The 27,163-nt window shown below is 41.6% G+C and overlaps 2 protein-coding genes and 1 long non-coding RNA gene across 3 annotated transcripts in view; 2 read left to right on the top strand and 1 right to left on the bottom strand.

Moving 5' to 3' along the window:
* LOC109518969 (inactive tyrosine-protein kinase transmembrane receptor ROR1-like) overlaps window positions 1-23,373 on the top strand; it is a 103,137-nt gene extending 79,764 nt beyond the window's left edge. The window contains exons 2-3 of the mRNA XM_019875165.1: window positions 13,521-13,583; window positions 23,120-23,373. Of these exons, the coding sequence (XP_019730724.1) occupies window positions 13,521-13,583; window positions 23,120-23,373 (317 nt within the window). The remainder of the gene's footprint in view (window positions 1-13,520; window positions 13,584-23,119) is intronic.
* Window positions 4,682-9,757, bottom strand: LOC109519096 (uncharacterized). The gene is made up of 2 exons (XR_002168879.1): window positions 9,572-9,757; window positions 4,682-4,910 (listed from the first exon to the last, which is right to left on the bottom strand). It is a non-coding gene; the product is annotated as an uncharacterized LOC109519096 (long non-coding RNA).
* LOC109519095 (inactive tyrosine-protein kinase transmembrane receptor ROR1) overlaps window positions 23,354-27,163 on the top strand; it is a 53,492-nt gene continuing 49,682 nt past the window's right edge. The window contains exon 1 of the mRNA XM_019875415.1: window positions 23,354-23,591. Coding sequence (XP_019730974.1) covers window positions 23,509-23,591 — 83 coding nt within the window. The 5' untranslated portion in view covers window positions 23,354-23,508. The remainder of the gene's footprint in view (window positions 23,592-27,163) is intronic.

Below are 27,163 nucleotides of genomic sequence, written 5' to 3'. Positions count from 1 at the left end.
TTGGGGGTGGGGTGGGGGGTCTTGTTATTCATTTGCCAGCTTGACAGGACATTGGCTGCATACTTGCGGTGCTGAAGTAATCTGGTGACCATCTATTAAAAGCACTCAGCTCTTCTTCATTTCGTTCTTGGGCCCCATGGGAACCCTGCAATAACTTTCAAGCCATTCGGCTGGACAGAGAATGCAGTTTTTTTGTCAAGGTCATTCCACGGACAAACCATTCAAGTCGGCTGGTTCTCTGGTTTTGCTGTCAGGCCAGATGACAACAAAAATGAAATAACTGCTGCCTATGAGGACACAAAAGCAGCATCTGTACCATCCGTGATTTTCTGACCTTTCATTAGGAGCAGAGTGACAGTGAGGGAAGACAGCTGGCCAGAGGAGAAAATGAGCACCCATAAAGATCATGAATAGTCTTTTGTGTCAGGCCTTGACAAGCCCTTTATGTGATCCATTTTTGAGGAGAGTACAATTCAGTTATGATTAAAAAATAACCAATTTAGGTGTGGAGAAGAAGTTCCCCAGAGGCTTTTTTGAGCAGTTAAGATCTCGAAGGATCTTGCGATGGAATCCGTACTTGAAAACAAAGAGTATGTTTTCCATGAGGCGTTCTTTTTAATCACTTGCACATGAGGGAAGGAACAACAAAAGTTGGAACAGCAGAGACAAAAAAGAAAGAGGGGGAGGGAAACGAGGATGAGAGCAGAAGGCGACTTGGGGCCAAAGACTTTGATGCCCTTGTTGGCTTTGAAGCAGTTGGGAGGACGGTGAGGTCATCGTCAAGAACCAAACGCCACAGTATTTCCTTCACTTCCGAGTTGAATTTGTGACCAAGCTCACGTCTCAATTTCTCTATGGAATTCAAAGTAAATGCAAACAATGAACCTCCATACATCATGGGGGTTACGTTCCAGACCCCCTATTAAGTAAAATCTACAAAAAAGAAATATAATATATATAAATATAATAATCTCAATTCTCCTTAGACATGATTTTAGAGCATTTATGGTAATAATTGCCGGCCCGGTGGTCCAGTGGTTAGCGCGTCGACCTCACATTGCAGAGGTACCGGGTTCAATTCCAGCTCCGGCCTCCCTGTGTGGAGTTTGCATATTCTCCCCGGGCCTACGTGGGTTTTCTCCGGGTACTCCTGTTTCCTTTCGCATTCCAAAAACGTGCATGGCAGGCTGATTGAACACTCTCAATTGTCCCTAGGTGTGAGTGTGAGCGCGGATGGTTGTTCATCTCTGTGTGCCCTGCGATTGCCTGGCAACCGGTTCAGGGTGTCCCCCGCCTACTGCCCGAAGACGGCTGGGATAGACTCCAGTACCCCCCGCGACCCTTGTGAGGATAAGCGGATCGGAAAATGGATGGATGGATGGCAATGATTGTTAGTGGTCTTTAAATACACCAGAAGAATAATACAAACATCTTAAAAATATTTAATATGCACGTATTAAGAGAGCAATGGGTAAACTGTACAAACAGTTTACTGCTTCCTGTGTTTATATTGTAAACCAGGGGTCCCCAACCGCCGGTCCGCGGACCGGTACCGGTCCGCAGGGCATTTGGGACCTGGCCGCACAGAAAGAACTTGCCTGAATTCCATTTTATTTATTTCGGAATACGAAATATGTTTTATTTTGAAAAATTACCGGATTCTCCGTTACATCCGTTTGTGTCACGCTTGACACACGTCAAGCCACGCTTCTCCGTCACGTGACCGATTACGCTAAAAACAAAACGCCAGAGCTCGCAAAATGAGTAATAAAACTGCTGGAGATCGCAAATGACGGCGGCCTTAAAAGTACGTTCGAGACAACTGGATGAAAGTTATGGCTGAATATTCTGAGATCGCCACAGTAGCACTGTTGCTATTTCCGACATGCTACCTGTGTGAGGCGGGGCTTTTCTGCAGCAATGGCGACTAAAACAAAATTACGAAGTAGACTTGACGTAAAACACACACTTGAGGTGTCATTGTTTCCTATTACCCCGAGATGGGACCGTCTGGTTGCAGAAAATCAAGCTCGGGGCTGTGGTGAGTCGTCATTTTCATGCACTTTGAATTTGCATTGTATCGTATTTTGTAGGCATTAAACATTACCATAGCGATCAGTGTTGCGGCCAGATTAGACGCTCCTTGTGTTTATTATTATATTTCGAAAACACCATAGTTTTCATGCAGCTCATACCATATTATTTTGTTGTATTATTTCCGCCACACCTTAAATGCCGGTCCCAAAAACTATTGTCTGACATAAACCGGTCCGTGGGGCAAAAAAGGTTGGGAACCCCTGTTGTAAACCTTAGTAAACCCATCACAAACCGACAGTTTTACTCAATTGCTGGTTGCTCCTGCGAACATGGCTGTTAATGTTTGCCGAGTGCTGACTGAGTAGTGATGCGAAACTTAGCTGTCGATTGTTGTGTGAAGTAACGGACATACCTGAACGAGTGTCCTTAAATTTCAGCTGGATGTCTTGGATGTTGACAGGAGCTTCACTTTCGTACTGCACAGGAAAAATCGGAACATAGAAGTGTTTTGAAAGGACTCAATAAGCACTGTAGCATGAATTTGTTGAAGAGCTTATCGCACTGTGGCGAGTGTTGGTGAAAGTAGGATTTGCGGTCACATCAGGGGTCATTCAAGGTCTCAAAACATTCACCAGAGGTTTGCCAACAGTTTGAATGTTTTTTCTTGTCAGTTTGACTGTTTTCTCTTGTTGACAAGAAACAAGAAAAGTACAGGCAATCGTTTGGCGAACGTTTGTGACCTGAAAGAAACCCCCTCAAACTCTGGCTAACCCTGACGAGAACGCAACATTCACAACCTTTGCAAACACTCGTAAATTTTCACCCCCTCAGTGGCCCGTGGAGATTAACAAGATGTCGGCTGTTGTTTGTTGTTAATGTTGACGTTCGTTAAATCCGCATTTTGTGTGTGTGTGTGTGTGTGTGTGTGTGTGTGTGTGTGTGTGTATATATATGTATATATATATATATATATATATATATATATATATATATATATATATGCAGCTGTGGTACCCACCAGTGACATGTTCACCTTGAGGAACACCAGCTTCTGGAAGTTGGCGCTCAACTGGGCGGGCCTCTTTGGCCAGCTGTGGGGAATATCCTCCCCACAGCAGCAGACCTTGGGAGGGCAGTGTTGCATTCGATGAACAATTCTACTCACACCTCCCTGTGCTGCTTGGGCAAGAGTGTCCTAGAGAAGGCTTCCCACTGGGGCTTGCAGTCCTGGATGCTGGCCCTCTGCATTTCAGAAGCGGACAGCTTGCAGCAGGCAATCTTTCATAATGAAAGCCAGCAGGGTAATGATATGACATGATGCAGTCATGCAGAAATTTCTGTCGTGTGAAACAGGCTTTAACGCACCAACGTGTGCCGCAAAACATTTGCTGAAGGTTGTCGAGTTATTGGCTGTGCGGGTGACGGACAAAATTCGCTTTTGTCTGTGCTTATTTTGTCAGTGTTTTCAAGTTTCTGTGAGTCGTCAGGCTGCCAGCGATACGGGAATCCATCAGTGACAGACTAGCGTACCTTCCGTCCGTCCTGACGGACTGCCCACCACTGATATTTGGTAACATTGAAGCAATTTCGTTAAATTTACAAAATATGAGTGACAATCGTTCAAAATAACACTTCTCCAAAGCTTGTACATGGTGTGATAACTTGGCTCGTACTGCAGCAGATGTAAACATCCTGGAAAATAATTTCAAGAAAAGAGTGGCACTCCTGGCATTAGACAGAGTGCTATACTGTACTGACCTATTGTCTACAATTTTTTTCTACCTATGTGTAACTGTAATTTGTAGTTTGAATGGTATTTGTCCTTCGGATGGTTGTTTTTTTATTGTATCTTATCATTCATCCATTTAATATATTTTTTCTTTCCTTTGAATTGGTAATATATATATATATATATATATCAGTCTTGACTGATATGAAATACATCGTGATAAATATTTCAGCTGTATCACACAGCCCTATTTTCCAACTTCACAGTGTCATGCTTCACAGTTAACAGATAAACTTTTTTTTTTTTTTGCACTTCACAAAGAGTAAAACTCGGAGTTGTCAGTTTTATTGCCAGTATTATTTATTTGATTGAATAAAGAGTAGAATAATTAAACATAATCAGAAAAATAGAAAGATAGAAAAATAAACAAACTCTTTTGGGGTTGTGTCTAGCAACCAAAAAAAAGTTTTGCTGTCATTTCAGTTCAGGTCATTTTTCGTAAATTTTTCTAGTTGACAAACAATATGAAAGAGGATGTAGATTCTAGGTTTTGTTCAATTCCACCAGCCAGCCTTGCTCCCTCTACTCCCGCCTGAAAAGTCATAATATTGGAGCCACAAAGACATCTGTGCACGGAAGCGTCGGCATCTAATCACAGGCAAGGATCATGCAAAGCAAAACAAGATCCATCTTGCTGCCTGTTTTGAACCCTGCCTGTCTACCTGATTGTCTCTCTGTCTAATCTTCACCCACTGTCCTTTTTCAAGAGCCCAAATTTCAATCGATGTCACGTGAAATGTTGTCAAGCAAGGGCAAAGCCACATGATGTTTCATTTATCTGAGGTAGCCAGAAAAATCAATGTGTCCAAAAGAGGATGTGTGTGTCGTACACGGCACACTTTCAATAACACCTGATAATGTTTGATCATTTTACTCAATTGATGACCTTTAAAAAAAAAAAAAATTAAAAATCCTCCTTTTACGAGGTAGTAATCATCTCTCTGTGCCTGGAGACTTTCTCCATACTGTGGGTTTTCCATTCTTTCTCCATGTTGTGTCAATGCATCCTTATGAATCATGTCTGTCCCTTTGCCTTGCTTTGATACACAGGGTGAAGGTTTTCCTCTGCATTTCATCAGTCCTCCTGCACACAAACTATTTGGAAGTCCTCCAGTTATTGTCGGCGAGTTTCCACCGCAGTCACATGTACCTTTTATGGTTTTCACTGGATGGAGGTACTGTATTATAATTCGAGGTGGTGGACTGCCGCTGGCATTGGATCTGAAATAATGAATAGATACACTCTTGTATCTTCACCTTTCTGCAATTGAAACCTGAACTCTGTTAATACTGCATTGGTTTATCAGTTCTCACGTTGGGGACGCGCAGCTCTTTCAGCGACTCATCTCTCTCATCGATTTACATTTCACTTTGGCCAGCCGCATAGCCAGTCGCCTCGAGAAGTGGAGGAATGCTGATGCTTATTTTCTTAACCTGGAATGAGGAGAGCTTTCCCCATAGAGCATCGTTGTGATTGACAGGGAAGCATGCTGGAAAGGCTCAGAGTTTACCTCAAAGTGGCTGTTGGCAACCTAAGTTAAGTCTTTAATACAGAAACGGTGAAAAAAAAACAAACAGGAATAAAACGAGATGTTTTTACTGGAATTCATTGGACTTGTTAGCGCAACAATTCAGTCTGGATTAATCACACACCTTTTTTTCAAACGTGATTGCCTTCCACACCATTTCTGGAGGGCCTATATCTCAGTGCTGTCTGATTTTTCTCATCTAATTTTGACCTCAAGTCAGACGTTTTGCGGCTTAGTCTGCACTTTTGACTCAGAACTGACTAGGATTCCTGAATGAACTGAGGATGCGTCACCTTGTTTCCCAGAAGCGGCACAGCATGTTTTGGTGCTTCAAGGCAGCATTCACTTCCTGGCGGGTACATCGGTTCAGTTGAGGGAGCAAGGAGAATTTTTTTTTTTTAAAAATAAATTCACATTCATTGTAATCATAACATTGGCTGGCAACCAGTTCAGGATGTACGCCGCCTACTGCCCAAAGATAGCCGGGATAGGCTCCAGCACGCCCGCGACCCTCGTGAGAATAAGCGGATTAGAAAATGGATGGTTGGCTGGATGGATGTCATCGTAACCAGCAGCACAGGAGAGAATATTTTGTAACCCTGTCATTGGATTTTCGTGTAGATATGACTTGTTCATGCTTTTGAGCAAACGCAACCCACACCACTGCACTGATGGAAGAAAGAGCAGGCCCATCAAGGATAATATTGCTAATGTTTTCCACATTTGTGCCACCTCTGTTACTTAAATCAAGCTTCCTTAGCTCGTCATGCTCCGTTTCATCAATAGCGCCTCACCTTAAAATAACCAGTGATTTAAAGCAGTTTTCTAGCAATTTCCAGTCATTATCTGTCCTCCAGGCAAGGGGAGATTGAGCCTACCGAGTGATAAAGAACCGACAGGCATGAAGAATAGCTATGGAATGGTGCCCTGCTCATCTGTAAGTCACATGATGTCTAAATCCTCATCATTCTTTTGGCAGCCAGGAGCATTATCCCGGTGGTCTCTTATTCCATCTGTTTCGGGGCCCCTCCTTTTATTAGTGTGTCATCCTCAAGGAATCTGGAACGCTTGGTTCATGAGATCATTGAGCAAAAAGGTGTCTCAGGCTGCACCTGAGCTTTCGGAAATGTACTTGATCAGACCTTTTCCAAAAATGCACGCTCAGACAGTCACCTGTTTCAAACGTGATCTTCAAGTTGCACACTGTGGCAGTGTGGCAACCAAACACTCTTATGTCTTAACAATTCTTACTTGTCGCTCAGGAGAAGTCATAGACTGATACCTTTCTAGAATCTTCAGAGTTTGTGCATACATTTGTTCCAAATGCGTCTCAGTATCTGTACAGTAAAGGGTCAATATGCTTTCATAAAATTCCTCACTAGTCAACGTTGGGAACTGGAGCCAATGGCAGCCTCACCCCAGCAGGCCTTTTACATTACTCCTTGAGTATCATCCAGGTTTCCCGAACACGTCATACAATGTGATTTGAAGCCTTTAGCAACACCTATAGCTGTGTCTTTGAACACATTTTCGATTTCCACCAATAGTGTTTTCTCTGTGGTCGGTCATCACGAGCCGGCCAAAGCAACAGGTTGAGCTATAAAACCCTCATCACGAGGTCATTTTAACTAGTCACAAACCTAAAGACAGACAATTCTGGGAAAGGCACTGAATCAATCGTCACATCAATGTCACATCTGAATATAAAACTCACAAAGGAGAACAAAAAAAACGCGATCGGACGAGGTAATGCTTAGAAAGTTATCCAAACAATGTAATCTTGTCACACAAAAAAAACGCGATCGGACGAGGTAATGCTTAGAAAATTATCCAATGTAATCTTGTCACAACGACGGGTTCTTAAGTTAAATTAATGAGTAGTACTGATGTTTGCAAATTCAAATGTTCATGGGCTGTGCAACAAGAAGCCTTTCTTCTTCTTGGCGTTCCAAAGGGGCCTTGTCATGCACCCCGATTTCATTTTCCTCTGCTCTCAAACCTTCTGCTTCTTTCTCTCATTCATCTCTGTGCACTTATAAGGTTACGTGCCAAACACTCTGCTGGCTCGACGGCATTTTCTTTGGTCTGTCATGACCACAGGTGCCTGTTTTCATGCTTCTCTGCACTCCAGTTGAGCCTGGAAACAAACATCGGCACACAACACACACATGGGTACATGCACTCTTGCGTTTTGTGTTTCAATTTAGTCGCTGCTCATCTCTCTTTTAGATATTTTACAATAGCTTGGGTTTCACTACATCATTTCTTATTTCCTTTATTCTTCTCATGTTTGAAACACCGTCAAATGTCTAAAGGGAAGTGGGTAGAAAATGAGAATGAGGATTGTCTTGTCCAGGGAAACCATCTTGCGCTGTCGTTTTATCTTATTTTCTTCTATTTGGGAGGGACGAAGGTCAGCACAATCAGCATTTTGAGCAGCTACACAGAATGCAGTCGAGTGCATGAGCAGGCAACTTTGCTTATCTGTAAAATAACTGGTCAGCATTCAATAGTACAAACAGTTACTTCCATTTAGCACTGTTATATGTCAAATTCCCATGACAGTATGAAGAAAAAATGAGAAGAAATTCAATTTAGATGTGCAGCGGGATCGCTGATGGAATCGTGCAATGGTAGTTTACTTGCAATTTAGCTTCTCTGAGCTTTAGCTTCCGCCTCAATTAAGCTTTGTGTTGATCTAGATCAGGGGTCGGCAACCCAAAATGTTGAAAGAGCCATATTGGACCAAAACACCCCCCAAAACAAATATGTCTGGAGCCACAAAAAATTAAAAGCCTCAAAATGAAGGTAACACATGATGTAGCCTACTCTCAAAATGACTCAATTGGTTACAAATACACAATGATCATTCATGATTAAATGTTTTTTTTTCCCTGCAGTGCAACCTGTAGAGCATGATTAAATGTTTTTTTTTTCCCTGCAGTGCATCCTGTAGAGCAGCAGTGTCGAACCTTTTCTGACCGAAGATTTACTTTTTGATCACCCAACCTCCTGCGATCGACCCATTACCACGCGCGCATACGCACACACTTACACACGTGTGCCACAAAGAGCAACCTGAAATGAACGAGGCATTGGACGCACTTTTGCAGAGTGTTAACTATTATAGCTCACGTGTGCGCTTTAAAAATGTTTCTCTCTGCCCTAGAGATTCCTATTCTTTGCCAGTACCTTCGAAATGCGGTTTTTTTGTTTTTTTGTTTTTTTTTTTTACCACAGCCACCTGCCTGGCATCCTGCACTGCTAATTAGAAACGTGTGTTTGCAGGCTATGACGCATATCTTCGTTGACAGAAATGTTGCAATTTAATATTTATTCTACATATTTTTACTGCATTGGGAAATGTTTGTCATGTTTGCCCTCCTACAGAAACCATATTAAAACAAAAAATATATTTCCCTCCCCCATCTTTTTCCATTTTCAAACATTTTTGAAAAAGCTCCAGGGAGCCACTAGGGCGGCGCTACAGAGCCACATGCGCCTCCAGAGTCGCGGGTTGCCGACCCCCAATCTAGATAATCAATAAATAAGGCAATTACTTCCTTAGAATTTACTACATGTGATTAGACCTCGGGTGTAAGATTTTGTTGTCACTGTGATGAAGCAAAAGATAAGCATTCAAGTAGCCTTTGAACCATGATCAGCTGTTCCTCGTGTCCTTTTCCCTCGAATTAGCCATCTGGCTTTCCCTGAGACACCATGATAAACCTGGTTAACTGTTTCACATTTGCGCAGCCAAAATGAGCGCCAACTTCATCCTGTCCCTCTGGTTTAATCATAATTTATTCTCGGCACATGATTCAATTAGGTAGCCGAACCATCCGAGAGTGACCTGATCCAAAGTGACACGTGCCCACTGAAGGTTTCTGTTTGCAAGACCTTCATTAAGAAATAGTCTGACTGCAATTGCTTCCCTCCATTACTGCGTAACGTCAGAAAGCTAATCTCAAAATTGCTGCAATTCATCCCAGATATTCTGAAAAAGAAGTAACAGATGTGACCCAAATAGAGGGGAGATTAAGTGGAAAAAGAAAAGCAGACACATCATTTCATCAACTCTTTACAAGATGTACAGGAGTGAACATTATCGATATTGCCACAGGTTGCATATGCTGACATAATTGGATGTCCTTGTAATAAATTTATTGCCTTTAATTGGGGGAGAAAACACCACCTCGTACCATTCTCAACTCACCCTTTCCCATCTGCTCGTCCATTCTCTCAGTGACCTCTTTCCAGGCTCAGCTAGTTGTGTGAGTGAAGTTAGTCAACTGCAACGTCGCCTCTCCTCTGTCCTTTGTCCACCACACAACCCTCGGGCTCCTTAATCCCATCAAACATGAATACAAAAGGAAAGTTAGACCCACCTTGGGGCAACAGAGTCAAAGTAACCCACTGTTCTGTGTGGGCAGAGCCAGTAGGAACACTTTAAATTCTCATAGCACCACAATAACAAAAAAAAAAAAAAGCTTTAAGGTTATCAACTATGTAGTATCATTCTGTTACTGGTAAAGGTTGTGTATTGTAAGATCAACAGTCAACCCCCGCAAATCAGAACCATGTGCTAACTCACACAGCGCTCAGACTGGACCGTGAGCATTTGGAAGTTGGACAAAAGGAAACAGTCAGATGGCCTAGATCAGTGGTTCACAATCAGTGTGCCACGGCACATTGATCATTAGTTGTGAGAAATTTCACTGAAGTGATGCCCAAAATATTTTAATCACTACATATAATGGATATTTGATCACCGATCTGTGCCAGAGATGTAAGTGACAAGCAGAATCATTGAACGCTCTTCCATTAAGCAGGGCTGGCCTATCGGCGAGATTTTCTATGGTGCCCCCGCCCCACCTTCATTCACAAAATTGAATTTTTAAGATTGCCTTTAATTCATAATATAATGTCAGAAGATTGAACATTTAAAATGGACCGTTTTTTTTTTCTTTAAATTGAATGACTGTTTCATTACTGTCAAACAAATCATGCGAGTGACTTGCTGTTGCGACATCTACTTTTATTGGTCAAGAGCGTCTCTTTAACCTGCCACACATGTTTTGGAATGTGGGATTAAACCAGAGTACCCGGAGAAAACCAAATTTTAATCTATGTTAACTATTCCATGTTCAGGGTTACTTGTCAAATTATTATAAATATGCGCAGCCTCCCCACTTGAAAGAGATTCATTTATCCCCCAGAAGACTTTTTTCAGGATTTTTTTCAATGATCAAGCAATACCTTTGTTTTGTCTATTTTTTTTTAACATTCAGTAGTTTGACAGTTCATGAGGAAGTTAGATTTTTTTTTACATCAGTCACTGGCAATAAAGTGAAGGAAGTGCCTTTACATTTGAATTCGATCTTGGACATTGAGAAAAATGTACGCAAATGAGACAAAACCTTTATTGTAAATATGTGTACGTAGTAACAGAAACAAAGACTTTTTTTATTTAATTTCTATTGACAGCCTTCGATTTATTCTTGTTTCACTTATCTCCGCAACAAATGACTGTCAGGGTTTTTTTTTTCATTTTCACTTTAACATTGATGAATGTATTTCCCTGTTTTTATTGCTCTTTTTAATATGATGTATTCTTTTACAAAAATAAAAACGTGGAACTACTACCATCATAAATTTAGAAATATACAGCCACTGAGGTGGGCACTCAAGAGTTAATTCATTATAGGTGACGCACAGTGCATAAGCCGCCGCTATGCCTCAGAAAGATCGCTGATTTCAAATTAATTCACCTCACTCCTCTTCACTCATTTAATTGTTTATATCAATTTCAATTTACTATTTCCTTTCAACTTGAAATTAAGAATGATTAGTAATAATTAGTTTGAATATATTTATATTGAAGGTGAATTTTCAGCAGATTTTTAGCACACCCTAGAGTCGACAGCACCCTTAGCATCTGCATATCTTGCCCACTGGGCAAGCAAGCCCTGAGGTCGAAGGTACAATAATTAACCGATGTATCCGCTTTTGTGACATTTTTGTTCAGTGGTGTTCCTATAGATTTTTTTTTCTTGTCAAATATGTGTCCTCGTGCAAAAAAGTTTGGGAAACATTGGCAACTCTCAGTCACAATTCACAATTAAATACATGGATCTTTTCAAATTTTGACTTTGCTGTTGTGAAAAATATAACACAACCAATAAACCTGGTGTTGTGTGACCCTCCCACTTAAGAGCTATGAAATTAGTGACACTTGCAGAGATCTTTATATATATATAGACCAGTGGTTCTTAACCTGGGTTCGATTGAAACCCCAGGGGTTCGACGGACCCTCTGCCATGGAGGTTAAGACACACCTGACTCAAGATGTCAATTAGTTATGACGCCCGCTTGGCCATCGGTGGCTGCAAATGATCACATGACATTGCTTGTCCAATCAGTGCTCCGGGAAATTTAGTTTGCTCAGTCAACGTGTGAATGTCGTGATAGTACGTCATACAATTTAAAAAAAACTAAACTTATGCCATGTAATTTCATTTACTTTTATTTTTCATAAATTTTTTTAAATGTTTTGAATTTGTAAAAAAAAAATCATCCTTTTATTTTTCACTAATAAAGGGTTTGGTGAACATGCATATGAATTGGGTGGACTCAGTACCTCTAACAAAAATGTCATTTTATATATTTTTTTTTTTTTTTTTTTCACTTTATAGCGATTATAATGTTCGGGTTCGATTAGAGTTTGTATTATCGTGGTTGTCTCTTGCAGTAATATAGAATGGCAGTTTATCATTGTGAAAAATGAAGGATGCAATGGCTTATAGTTTTGTTTTTTCTTCCCCAGCGCTCATGTTGCACTTCAAAGAATTGTGCTGTTTGGGTCTGCATCTGGATTTTGGTGTCTCGAACAAAATCAGTCTTTTAATAATCAAGGCCCACCCGATTTATAGTATAGAAATTAGTAACGTTGTTGCTTGTCGAGAGGTTGCTGCCATGATTTGCTCACTAATATGTGTTGGCCTTCATGCTTCTCATTAACACAGCTCATTTCACAAGCACCTCCCTACAGTCTTTAGCATCCTGATGCAGCACTTGTGAAACAACACCTTATCACCCCATTAGCATGCCTCGTCTGGTTTGCTCCTGTTTGACTCTTGTCACAGCCTCTGACTCTGTGGATGCTCCCACAGAAGAAATACTGGTACGAAGAAGTCAGATGTTTTACTAAGTTGGTGTCTGTAACATTTGATTTAGTGTTTATGGAGAAGGGCGTTTATCTTTTTGTTCAGGGCACACGGTTGTATTTATCCATCAAATTGACCAGATTATACCCTCCGAAAGAACTGCTTTTATCATGCTTTTTTTTTTTCATGGGCCCTCCTTGAAGGTCCTCCAGAGGGTTTTTTTTCCTTCCCAATTGTCAGGAATCCCCTTATGTGGCCCATTTTCTGTGCCCCTCATCTGTAATGAAAAGCAGAGGGGGCTGCTCTGTCGTCGGATGGTAATAACGCGGCATTAAGGCCGCATGGTTCACTGATGGCATCTCTCTTACATATTGAAACTTTTGCTCAAAGTTCCGTCGGAGAAGTCAGGCACCAAGTTAAATTTCAAGAACATTGTTTTAAGTACTGTCTTTCTACTCAAATGCTTCTAAAATCTCACAAAGATTTTACAGTTGCTGCTTTTCGTTATCCAGAAAGTACAGTTGATACAACCTACTATATACGGTATCAGAGTTTTGTTGGTTTGGTGGTCGTGTGACATTTGGTTGTGGCAGAAAATATTATTTTCATTTCTCAAGAAAAAACATTAATCAAAGCTGGAAGAAAAAATCTGATCTGTCGTAAGGCACTTAAACGAAGTATAAATTTGTACAACTTGAACGACCATGATTTTCCTTAGGCATGGGAAAAAAAAATCCACGGAACTATCTAGATTAAAACATCTAGCTTGGGGGATAAAGCTCAGTGTGTGGAACTGGTTGTTTGTGTCTAGGGTAATGCATGCAACAAAAAAAAATACAACAGAGTGAAAATGTAATTTCCATTCAGGGATCATAGTTAGTGTATATTAAAAACGTCATTTTTTTAAAGAAATGAAAATATAACCTTTATGAATGGATGTTTGTATAATTTAAATAATGAGCTAAAAATGCTAATAGAAACCTCCAACTGTGCTTACAGGATCTGACTACGCCCAAGACCCCAGCGTGGTAGCAGCCACTTCATGGAACACTTCTACTGATGGTAAACAAACACACACGTTTTACATTTAAGCATCCAGTCTTTATCTACATCTCCAACCATACCGTAAATTCTAATCTATTGGCTGTTTACAGACACCGGATGCATTTAACACACGGCGTGTGTGTTTTCTGAGATTGCAGTCAATGAGGTGTTGACAAATGAATGGCAACCTGCAGCAGTTCAAACAAAAGGCACTGTTCCAGTCGAGCTGCGATAACTGACGGAACAAATTACACACTAACCTACTCAACACGTGGCCATAGACACAGGTGCATCCCTAATTTCAAATGACCCACTTTGCCTTTTGTTTTGGACTGAAGCTGCAAGTGGAGCCTCAAATGTATACCTCATCATGTGCTTTTTTTAATATATTTAGGTACCGTATTTTCACGACCATAAGACGCACATACGTGTGAGATTTTGTCCAAAATATACGGGCCGTCTAATAATGCGGGTCGCCTTGTGTATGCACCATGTTCCAAAATCTGTGAATGCTGTTGAGTGACTTTGATGACGGGCCCGCTTGACAGACTAATGTTGGGCCGTTGCTTATATCGAGGAAAGGCGGACGTAACTGAGGACAGCATGCGGACGTTAAAGTAGCAAGGGTGAGCGTGAACGAGGACACTCAAGGCATGGCCCAGCTATGTGTAAAAAGTGCCGGGATGGGCATTTTGCTAAACAACATCAGTTTGGCTAAGGACCTCCCAAAAATGGCACCTTCGAAGAGACGCGTTTACCAAGCACAGTTTAAACTCCAAGCTATCAGTTTCGTGGAGGACCATGGGAATCGAGTCTCCGCGAGAGAATTCAAGATCAACGAATCCATGGTGCTCGGTGCTTTCGTTTAATGAAACGGTGCCATCTATCCATCCGGGCAAGGACGACCGTGGTGCAGCCACACCTGGCAGATCACAAGGAAAAACTGGCCATCCTCCGCTCTTGCTGCAGTAAAAAGTGTCATGTTCTGCGATACATTAAATAAAGAGGCTTTCTTGGAGATTTTAATCCTTTATTCTGCCACTCTGACTGCCTCACTTGACTTCCATGACCAACTGTTCTTTCAACCAATCCTCACATTCCTACATACCCTCTTGGGCTACGGCAGTTGATGTGGGATAAGCATACTTTTCATTTTAAGATACAAACAAATAGATTGCCGACAGACACATCCCGCCCAACCACATCATCAACATGGATGAAGAGCCGCTCACTTTCGACATCCCGGTGAACCACACTGGAGAGAAGAAGGGGACTATCACGGTTACGATGCGAACAACGGGGCGCGTGAAGTCACAACTTACACAGCCGCTTGTTGATCAGCAGGAAGCAAAATAACAACACTGCTGTTTCACTGGGCCAACTTCTTCAGCTAGTCGTATCCGCAACACACAGCTGACTTTCTTATTTCCTAATGATGTTTACAAGTTGGTACATAGTGTGCCGTCACATAGAAACTTGATGGAAGGGTCATTTGAAATAATTGATTCTATTTCAACACAGCGGGACTAAGATCTAAAACATTTGGGGATGTTTTTTTAACAGTGCTGCTCAGCATTATCTGGTCAATCTGTTCTCAGCGTTGTCCTTTGGGACTCAGCGAGCCGACATCCGCCATATCACCCACGAAGATGCCCCAAATTGGAAGTCCCTCAGCATAATTGAATTTGACCTTATTTTGCTCTATCATTTGGTCTGGTTTGTTTAATTCCGCTCTTGCGGGGGCCAAATGAACCCCAACATCCGTCCCAGAACAGATGCTGCGTACAGGGTGAGATTTTGCTCAACACAGAGGCAACGTTGTAGTTTGAACACGTGGCTTGGGAGGTCAAGGCAACAAGGTTAAACATCAGGACGAGTTCAAACACAAAAATGATGAGAATCGGTGTGACAGATGACGGTTTTTTTCACACAGCCATATGAAATGCTAAAGCCTAAAACACAGATTGTATGCAGGCATGTGGTGAAACTAGTGTATTTTTGTGTGTCATTTTGAGTTCGGCCTCATAAGCAACATCTGCTCCTTATCTGATGGATGGATGGTGATTGCACCACCTGTTTTGTCTTCAGGGGGGGAATGGTTTAGATTGACCAAGACGACAGCATGCAGGTAGCGCGACTTTATCAGTATGCATCAGAAGCAGGAAGTTATGCTGAAAGAGGCTCATTATTGGGCTCAGCAATACTGGGATGTAATTAGTGGTGTTGATAGTTTACAAAGTTTCTCTTTTTTTCGGGCTTCCTTTTCCTTTTTTTCAGGCACTTATTCCTTCCTGTCATCTCGCAGTTGGAGAGCGAGTCAACTTTAATGAAATTCACCTTTGGCCATCGCTGGCAGCGCTACGGAGCCGAGTCCTCGCAGCGTGTTTAGTTAGCTGCGCAGCCGCTCGGGTTTCTCGGTCGGCCCCTCGCTGAGGGCGACCTGCGAAGCGCTCTTCACCCATGATGCTTCACATGTTGAATGCAATCTTTCTGGTCAAGGAAAAATGTGTCGTGCAATGTGTCTAGTTAGGAATATGAATAGCTTGTGTGCATTGTGGTGGCGTTGTGTGGGTTGTCTTGTTTACACACGTGCTGCTGCTCGTCAGTGTGTGATTGCACAAAACCTCTGTGAGAAAATGCGGGTTGATGACAGGACACCATTGAGTTGGCCACCACATGAAGAGGAAAGGGTACAAAAAACAGTTTGGAATTCACAGTGAACCTGATGTCGAATACCGCAGCACTCGCCGCAAGACAATTGCCTCCAGAGCGGCTTTGTTACATTGACACTGGTTGGACGTTTTTCTTCTCTTTCTCCTCCTAACATTGCTCACATCAATTTTTGGTGCGCTTAACCTTCCTTCGGCTTGTCACTGCTTCATTGTTAGTCGTCAGCCACTGAAGTGCGCAGGCTCTCGGCTTTAAAGACTGTTCATTATTCCATCAACTCTACTGATAAGTTGAAGAATAAAATAAGCGCATGTGTGTGTGACCCTGTTGTTTGTTCATCAGTGACAATGATGTCTAAGGCACTGGAACCATTGTGGTCCGAAAGTAAGACTCTTGTTTCCCTCGAGGATGGAGCACCGTTGTAAGTATACTGTAAATGTTCTCTTTTGAGAGCCACCGGCAAGAAGCGAAGACTGTCCAAATAATTGCTGGCAACAACTGAGTGGTTATTTTCAAACTGAAGCAACGACGTTCGGGAATAGGTTTATGTTAAGGTTAATGCATGGAATAGACCAATTATCAGCCAAGCCGATTATCGGTGCCAATATGTGACATTCTGACAGATATCTGCGTCTGCCTTTTTTAAAGATCTGACAGCCGATAAGAGATCAATTTAAAACTATGTTTACTTCAGGTAATCATTTATTTAAATATTCAATTAAATGAATAATAGATGTTGCTGATTCTGGGATCTCTTGGCACCTTTTGTTTGAAATCAAATCAAAGACAAGTGAAAGATTAACAGTTCGGTTACTTCGGAATTGCGGAAAAATTTATTTACTGTGGAAAACTAGAGGGAGCTATTGATTTGTTTTTGTTTCATTTTTGAAGACATGCCAATGACCCCTAAACTTTTTGTTAGAATTTGAAAACCAAGATGTCCAAGAGGAAATAAATAAATACATATGTAATACAAACGTGACATTTTGCAAATCTGGAAAGGTGTTGGAAAGGCATGAACAGAATAGTGTTAGGGTTTTTTTTTTGTTTTGTTTTTGGTTTTTTTTGGTGGGGGGGTGTAATTCCACCTCTTTAATTTCCAAAAATCGGGAGCATCCCTCAGAAAAACATATCAGTCTATTTCTAGTTAATCCATCCTTGACTGCAGTGACGACTCCATTGGGGCAAGCAAGACAGTTTGTCATTCAGATCTTCCAGATGGGTCTATTTTCCTTGTTAGCAAATATGTTTTATTTGTTTTAATGGACTGAGGTTTTTAGACAAAGCTGCGTGCTCCTCAAATTCTCCCTCGCAACAAATCACTGTCACAAGGAATAATAATCTGTGAAATATGAACACGATTGCATCTGCTAGAAGCGACACAACTAAAACATGATTTAGGTTGTGAAGTTTACACTGAATCCCCTTTGAGTTTGCTGTGTCTGCAATTTATGAAGTTGAAAATCCGGAGTAAAAAAAAAAATCAGAAATGACTCCAGTTGTCCTGATATTTAGCTTTATGATTTGCTTGATTGCAAGTTTGTTTGTTTTTTTTAAGAAAAAAAATGCCTCTTTCTGATTGATGAAAATGTTGAACTGGGCACATTGATGTTCCAGTACATCACTGAACAGAGTCTCGAGGATGTGCACAAGCTCTTAACAGTCATGGCACAAAATAAAGGCCAAGTGGATTTGCATTGCGCTGATGGCCCTGCGTAGTCCGTAAACCAACTACAGCAGGAGGGGAGTTGCCATATACTTGGACTTTCATGTGATCATCGATAATCAATAACTCTCTGGTCTCTTGTTAAACTGATAAAGGCCTGAAGTAATACGATCCCACCGTGCCGTATATGAGCCAATAGTGCCGCTGAATATGAGATGGTGGCTGGGGTAGAACAGTGAGGTGTGAATGGAAAGCTGGCAATTAGTTTTTTCGACTTTGGGTATTGCTTCACCTCCAGCCTGCTTGGGTATGCCGTTATTATCTATAGCAGCAACATTGTCCTTTGGAAGCTTCGGTTCAGAGCTGATTAGTGGTCGCTCCAATTTGTTTGCATCGGGCGGATGCCATGTTACAAATGTGTTGTTGTATTCCTACTTCCAGTCTCCTCTTGGATTGCTTCTGCTTCGTCAAGCACTTGTGCTTCAGTTACGGCAGCATCAGCTTCCCTATGTAATGTTAAATCGCTTCATTTTCGCATCTATTTTGACCTTTTCCAACTCACTTTGTGCTTTTTTTGTTCCACCTTAGACTGTGCTTCTTGGGTAGCATATGAGACTCTCACTTTAGCAGCTTCTGCTTTCGCTTGAGCAGCGCTTACCGCTTATGCAGATGAATGTCAGGTCCTGGAATTGCAAACAGAATTGTTACTGGATGACATTTTGACCGGCGATGACTCGTCGAATGATGCCTTTTCACTGTCGTGGTTTCAACTGAGATGTTGGTGACACCGATATAGACCACAAATGAAGCCCCTGGAGTTCAGTTTCAATGTGTTTAATTGTATTAACAAGAATGGAGTGAAAACTGTCATTACAAAGCTAAAGTCGCTCTTTGCACACACTGTAGAGCACATGCACAAGTACATTGAGTTCTATTTATAACAATTCAATTAAAATTAATGTCTACACGCATGTGTATATAATATAATAAAATAGAACTTTAATCTAAAGTGGATGATTAGATCATCTTTCCAGACTGCTCCGTGAGTCCGGCAATTTTCTTTGCTTTGAGAAAACGAACAACCCAGAAGTACGGCGGCAAAAAACGGCAATTACGTCGTCGCAATCCGTAGGTACGTCTAGCGGCAATACTTTTCCTTAAACTTCAATAAATCCTTGGTTATCCGTTCAAAACGACTAGTAGTCACTTTTAACAACACAATATTTTTAACAGTATTACAACCATGAACATATTTACATAGAAAAAGCGTGAGGGGCAACATATGAACGCTGAGCTAAAACAAGTTTGACACCCCTGGTCTATATTGTTTTTAAATATGTAAATGTTTGGTATTTCATGCACTTAATTATGTGATTAGATTTCCTCTCTCCACATCCCAAGAATTTCTCTGTCATCTGTCTCCGGCATCATCTTTTTCCTATCCTCCCCTAGCCCACATTGTTATTTCAAGAAGAGCTGGAGTAAATAAATGAGCTCTTGCACTTTTCATCTGGACACAATGTGCAGTTGACAAGTTCTTTGCTCGCTCTCAGAGAGTTTGCCAAAAATAACTAGCTTTAGAATCCACTATCAGTCTTGCCAGCACCTCACACCCACAAGGAGGCTGCCAAAAAATCAGTTCATCAGGAGTAACGAGGGGTTGATTTTCTTGCTCAAGGACTCTTTGACACTTTTTGGGATGGCTACAGACGTATACACACATACTTAGACGAAAGCACTGACACAAGCTCAAGTGTCCTGTGTTTAATTTAACAAGCCCTCCAAACGGATAATCAAGGCAGAGTGAGATGATAAAATGTAAATTCATTTGGGAGGTTGTACAGAATGGATAGCCATGTCTCAACAATGGGGGTTAGAAAGGCAAGGCAACCTAGAATTGAAACCGCAGTTCATTAAATCCTCGTTTCTATTTAAGAACTTGTTTAGTTTTGTAATCTTTTTACCCTGATTATGTTACTGTTTGTAATTATTTCAAATGTTATTCTGCAGGGGAGGAAATGTATTGAAATGCGTAACCATTTTCTGTGGTATGGCAAAGTTGCTTTTACCCAAAATTAAATGTAGTCATCCATCCGTCTGTTTTCTAATCGGCTTATCCTTACATGGGTCGCATACTAGCTGGAGCCTATCCCAGCCGTCTTCGGGCATTCGGTGGGGTACACCCTGAGTTGGTTGCGAGCCAATCGCAAGGCACACATAGATAAACAACCATGCGCGCTCACAATCACATTTAGGGACAATTTGTGGTGCCCAAACAACCTGCCATGCATGTTTTTTGGAATGTGGGAGTTAACCGGAGTACCCGGAGAAAACCCGCGCAGGCCTGCAAATCCCGCACAGTTCATAGCTGGAATTGAACCCTGCACCTTTGCACTGTGAGGCCGATGTGCGAATAAGTAGACCACCGCTCATGTATAGTAATTTTTATCCAACTGGCCGGTGTAAACAAAAGAAGATGACAGAAACGGATATGTGGTCAGTAGGGTGAGTACACCACTATCTGTATCTTCCTGTTCACCCATCTAAATTATCTGTACAGTATATGTATCTGGACTCGGAGTGGGCAGGACATCAACTGGAAGTGGGTGGGGATTACGAGAAATGATTTGGGCTGAAATTGCCTATGTTGCCATTTGCATCCGTTACCAAGCAAGATTACCAACTAACTTTAAATATCAAACGAACCGAAATAGAGGTGAGCTGCGGAAAACTGAGTACTGCTGTGAGCAGTGTGAGCTGGAGTCAGGTCAAGCAAGTCCAGAGTGATTGTCAATCACTGTCTGGTGTGGAAGAGTAATGCCGACATCAGACTACCCAAATGTATGGCAGATGTGTCACAAACGTAGTTTCTCGTAGCCAATTTTGAGTTGTCTTGATGCATTGTTGCCCTTGTAGTGTGACATACTCAACTATTGGTTGTCTCGCTTCTGGGACGTTTCACGACCACGACGACAAAAGCCTGACATGTAAGAATTTGTGTTCGTCATGCTGCATGGTTTGACATGTCCTACATTGTCCTCCGTTTGGTTCTTCTACAGTGACCAATGAGAAGATAGTGCCCTCCTACTTGTGACGAGAGACTGGGCGCGGCGCATACAATCACAATGTGGTGTGCAGTCTTTAAAAAGTGACTTGAACAAAAGGAGAAATATTGGAAAGTGTACGTAGCATTTCAAATCATACTACGTTTGCTAACCGCAGAGTTTGTAACTGATTCGCAAAATGTGGTGTCATTTTTGGATAATAGATAGTCCATACTGCCCTCTCCCCACTATCCACGAACTGGTCCATTTTTTTCCTTTGGTTTTTTTTTCTTTTTTTTTCTTTTTTCTTTTTGCCTATTGGGAGCATAGAAACAACGCATATGCACATAAGGCCTCCATCGACATGACTTTGAAAGCTGCTTGTCCCGCCTCTCCGACAGATATGCGCTGGTCGACTGAATATTCATGCAAGCACGCTACGAGTGGGCGGGGTCTGGTTGGTGATGGACTTGTAGTATGACATCTCGCCCGGTCCAAGACACACAACGATACTTCTCCGATAGTCTCTCAGCGCGATAGGTCATGAACGACAAATCGTGTAGCTTGAGAAGGCCATAAGGCACGGACGGCTCTTCTTGCTCCAGCAAGTCTGTCGAAGGAGGAGTTGTCACTGTGTGTAACTGGCCAATCACAGAGCATGAAGAGTGAATACCAAAGTAGTAAACCATTGAGGAATTTCCTTCAGCACAAATACGAACATTGATGAGCTGTACTTGTTTCATGCGCGTACAGGGCAATAAAGCCTCCTCCGAAATGGATACTCGTCTAAAATTAGTACCCGGCTCAGCCCTTATATTTTTTTTCTTGTTTTTTTTATCACAGAGCATGAAGAGTGAATACCAAAGTAGTAACCCATTGAGGAATTTCCTTCAGTACAAATACGGACATTGATGAGCTGTACTTGTTTCATGCGCGTACACGGCAATAAAGCCTCATCCGAAATGGATACTCGTCTAAAATAAGTACCCGGCTCAGCCCTTATATTTTTTCTTGTTTATTCAACTACCGTAATTTCCGGACCATAAGCCGTACGTAAGTGTACAAGTAGTTCAAGGAAGAAAAACAGTGGAACAAGAAAAAATTACAATGGTGAAAAATGTGCAACATGTTGGTGAAAATTTTTGGATTGTTCCTATGTGGGAATTGTTGCAATGTTGAAAATCGTTCCCAAAATGAATTTAATGAGCTAAACATTTTGAATATAGAATTAAAATGACATTTTTAATGTCTCAATGGAAATGAATGGAAATTCCGGGGTGAAAAACAGACTTTTGTAAAATGTTGGAAAAAAATTTGCGGGTAAAATGACATTTTTAATGTCTCAATGGAAATGAATGGAAATTCCGGAGTGAAAAACAGACTTTTGTAAAATGTCGAAAAAAAAATTTGCGGGAGAAATATATCAGATTAAATGGCATGGGTGTCAAAGAGAAGCGAATAATTTTGAATATCCCAAAGATGGGAATCTTGCTGGTGAAAATATGCAATATGTTTGAATTTTGAATTTTTGCTACTTGGGAATTGTGGGAATGTTAAAAACTGATCCCAACGTGAATTGAATTAACTGAACATTTTAGCGAATAATTTTGAATATCCCAAAGATGGGAATCTCGCTGGTGAAAATATGCAATGTTTGAATTTTGAATTTTTGCTACTTGGTAATTGTGGGAATATTAAAAACTGATCCCAAGGTGAATTGAATGAACTGAGCATTTGGCATTTCGAATGGGAACGAATTTTTGAACGTGTCATTGAAAATGGAGAATTCTTGGGGGCAAACTGTGGACTTGTGGGAAAACTATGAATGTTTGGAATGAGAAAAGTAATAGCCCTCAAGGCGTACATTTTTCAAGTATGTTACAGTTGGAATAGTTCGAATCAGTCGAGAAATGTAGAAGTAGTAGTTGAAAGAAGAAAAACATGTTTGCTTCGAACATTCACACAAATAATGCTGGGTTGGACTGCAGCACGCCCGCAGCACTCGTGAGGAAGACAGATCCAGAGGACTGATGGATGGATGCATGATCGATAGACATTATGCTCATATTTTTTTTCACCTTACCCATCAGCTGGCTCTCCTTACATATTGTGAAAAGCTGTGCTCACCTCTTTGATGTTAGTCCCTTACATCGTTTTGCATTCCTGTCTTTCAGGGCTATCTTTTATCCGTCTTGAAACTCCGATGAACAACATCACCACCTCTCTGGGCCAAACAGCTGAACTGTTCTGTCGCGTGTCGGGCAACCCACCACCGACAGTACGCTGGCTAAAGAATGACGCGCCTGTGGTACAGGAGCCACGACGAAACTGGTTAGAGTTCGTGCCTGTGGCAGCTGAGCAGTCCAAAACAGCCTGCCACACTAAAAAGGGAATCACTTTCCTACATCACATTGAAAACATTTTATGAGCTGTGTTTAACCATCTTGGTATAATTTAACTTTCTTTCTGATTTCGCTTTTCCTGGAGGGGATCTGGCTCCACTTAACAACACTCGACCTATTCTTGCATGTAGCTGGCAGCTAACACAGAAACAAATGTGGTTATGATAATATTTACCCTGGGGTCAAATATCCCTTTGTCCTCTTTTCCAGATCCGCTGCCTACGCCTCTAGCGGGACGGCCGACGTAAGTAGCTGAATCTGCATGTCCGTCAAAAAAAAAAAAGGGCCTCTAAAAACACCCTGCAGTGGAGATGAGTAATCATTCACATCATACCATGGCCGAGCCTGCGATTTATCTATTTATTTGTTTATTTATTTATATTGGTGCCACTTTCACTGTAGCCAAATGAAGAGCCAATGACAGTGAAGCGCCCTCTGGTTTGAGCACAATGAAAGAGACTTTTCAATAACCATCAATTTTAATGCATCATAAGACCTAAAATGCTGTAATTGGGAATTTCTCCATTGTGAGACAAATAAAGGCTTTCTTATCTTAATTTTCTGACATGGCCCAATAGAGCGATCTATGTATTATGGCAACACAAGCAAGGAAAAAAAAACACCTGAGTCTTGTTTGTTTCTATTAGAATTGCACAAGAGAAGCTGAAATCTTATTAGAAGGATAGTTGTACTTTATTAAGATGTCTTGAAGCCTCCCAACCTTCACATATTTGTCCTAAACTGGCATGTGTGTTGTTATTAGTGAATGAGTCGAATTGGGCAATAAATGCCTTTGACCGCAGCTGAGGTGAGGTGGCAGTCAGCCGATCGTCACTGCAGCTCATTATGAGTGTCATGGGCAACTTAGGAGATGTAAAATCGGCTTGCAGCTGTCAAGAAGACAGGGTCACCTAATGATGGCATGCACTCTACCTCAAACCACAGTTGCTAGACCATCACAAATTCTGCCTTTTTTTTTTCTTGAAACATCTGGTGCACCACCTTGTGTTCATTGAAACATGTTTGCTGCAACGTTAGCTATCTTTCCCAATTTTTTTGCTTGAAAAAAAAAAATTTTACCCTCAATTTGAATGAAATGGTTTTTTTTTCCTTTGGTTTGTGGGGTCATTTTCATTTTTGTCCACGTTGGCCTTGAGTACACATGTGGCGTGTGGGCTCTTAATAGTTTGTGTGAGTGTGTGTGTGTTTGTTGGGGGGGGCTTTTAGCCGCAGGAGTAAAGCTGACGAACCAGAGGTCTAAACTTCAATTCAAACATTCTAAAGAGTGTTAAACTCAAGCTACGGCCACACATCTCATTTTTAGCCAATCTGGCAATAAAAGGCGTGTGGCTGTTTTTATGGAGGCGTTGTTTTTATTTGCCAAGAATTGTCATTTTTCAGCGTCCCTTTGTTGGGGTCTCAGTGGTTAGCATGACATGGTAAGAATTTGTAACGATGACTTTCCACATTGTCCTGTCCAGGTGGTCAATTTATCCACTTTAAAATCTTTTACATTACATTCAAGCTGCGTTCGGGCTGCAGGCTCATCTGATTCAAATTCAGATTCTTGTTCAGATTGGATTTGGCCCCGTTTAGACCAGGACACATTATTGACCCATCTGACAGGTTGACTGACTGTCGCAAAAACATCGGAACGGAGGCATGTTTGAAGTCATCGAATTGCAACAGCGGAAACACACAAAACACTTTCATCAGACTTCTTTCTCTACATGCCCTCGAGCTTTGCTTGTATGCCACCATCTCCCGACAGACCGATAAGGCAATGCATTTCCTCCTCAGTCCAGGGCCTGCTGTCTTCAATTTCTTCGATGTGTTGCATTTTCTTTCCTGCTTCGTGCTTTGATTGGTGCTCTCCACTTTGGCGCATTGGGTGACGTCACAGACCGTTAAAACCGTTAGGTTTGTTTGTAGCTGGTCAGACTGACACTCATCCTGCCCAAACCCGATATGAATCTACCGCCTGTATATGGCTTCATTTCGCAAAAATCGAATTTCATGTGCTTTGTGACTGTTCAGACTACAAAAGATCTATCCAGTTTCAGTCTGGATGGGTTAAAAATCGGATTTTGGCTGCCAGTCTGAGCAAGGCCTAAATCCGGGAAACGCTCAACTTACTTCCACGCTCCTTTAAATGTGCAAAAGTGCTCCTCCTCACCCAGGTGGATAGTGGAAGGGACCTTGACAGAGTCCCCGTGGGTACTTAAAATTTCCATGTCTTTTTTTAAACACAAGATGTTACCGCAGAGCCACCAAAGATGACAACAGTCAATGTTGGAACTTCGGTCGTGTTTACATGTATCATATCCTATTTATATAAATGAATTCTAATGTATTTGACATTTGTCCAAAGACACGCGTGTTTACATGTATCATATCCTATTTATATAAATGTATTTGACATTTGTCCAAAGACACCAGCCAACATGATTTCCCAGGTTTGGTCACGTAACGTTCCACATACAGTGGATTGAAATTAAGAAGTAGCCTAAAATTTCCCATTCATAACGTATAACACTGGCCGCAATTGTATTTGTGTTCTATTCAAGGTGTTAGTAACGGTCCTAGATTTTAAACATGTAGTGATGTCAACATGGGCAAAAAAAATATTGGTCTCTCATGGGTCTTGAGCAAGGGGCAGGCACTGTATAGAAAATCTGTTAGCCTCCTTGAAACATCACAAATTAACACATGATGTTTTGTTTCTACAGTACATACCTACATAAAGAGCGGAGTGTAAAATGTGGTGTTTGCGGAATGGTGCGGCGGCTCCTATCTTGGCTCTCCCCAGCAAAGACTTGGAGTCTCCACTAATTTTCTGGCGAGTAAAGATTGGCCAGGAGGCTTGACCATTGGCCAAGGCCAAGACACAAAGAATGGTAATGATGTTCTCATTTAACTCTTGCTCTGGAAGCCAAGAAGTCATAACCATTCCTTGAAGTCACGCCTCACATCCTCGTTTTTATTACCGTACTTTTGCCCAACCAAAGTTAAAATCGACTTCAGTTCTCTTGCACTCCAATGTTCATGAATATGTCAACAGTTGTCTTTCATCAAGAGACAGATGAAAATGTTTCCAATGTTCATGAATATGTCAACAGTTATCTTTCACCAAGAGACGGACGAAAATGTTTCCGCAACAACCTTCATCTGTTCTCTTTACTTCACCTTTATCCTCCATCTCTCTCTAGTCTCTTTGCATTGGTCATGTTTTTACAGAGCCTGAACAAATACAGGTTGAGCCAAAGAAAGAACACCCCCACCAATGCCCCCACTCTCTCTCTCTCTCTCTCTCTCTCTCTCTCTCTCTCACACCCTCCCTCGCTCTCTCTTCCCTGCCACACTTTGCTCTTTGGCAGGGAAAAAAAGAGCAGTGATGGAAACGTCGGGAGGGTGAAAGAAAAACAGTGTTAGTGGAGTGGGAGGACGATGGTACCATTAACACTCAGGCCGCGTGTTGGTCTTTGATTCCCGACTACGCTCAGGCATGATGACTAGTGTTTAGCTGAAAAAGAAGGTTTATCTGTAAGCTCACATCAGAGTCAGCTAATAACTCAGGGCTGCGATTTAAACTGCGTGAACTCTGCTTGTAACATCTCATCGACACTAAAGATGCTCAACTGTTGGGGCGGCACCGCAAAACCACAGCATTGTAATTGTGTACAGCAGGGGTCCCCAACCTTTTTTGCCGGCCTTTAAGGTGTGACTGATAAACACAACAAAATAATTTGATATGACCTGCATGAAAATTGTGGTATTTTCTAAACATAATAATAAATCCGAATCATGACACGAGGA

This window comes from Hippocampus comes, unplaced genomic scaffold (assembly GCF_001891065.2).
Source record: "Hippocampus comes isolate QL1 unplaced genomic scaffold, H_comes_QL1_v1.1 scaffold132, whole genome shotgun sequence".
NCBI classification, from domain to species: Eukaryota; Metazoa; Chordata; class Actinopteri; order Syngnathiformes; family Syngnathidae; genus Hippocampus; species Hippocampus comes.
The sequence above is the reverse complement of the archived record's forward strand: the minus strand, read 5'-3'. Positions and strand labels throughout refer to the sequence as shown.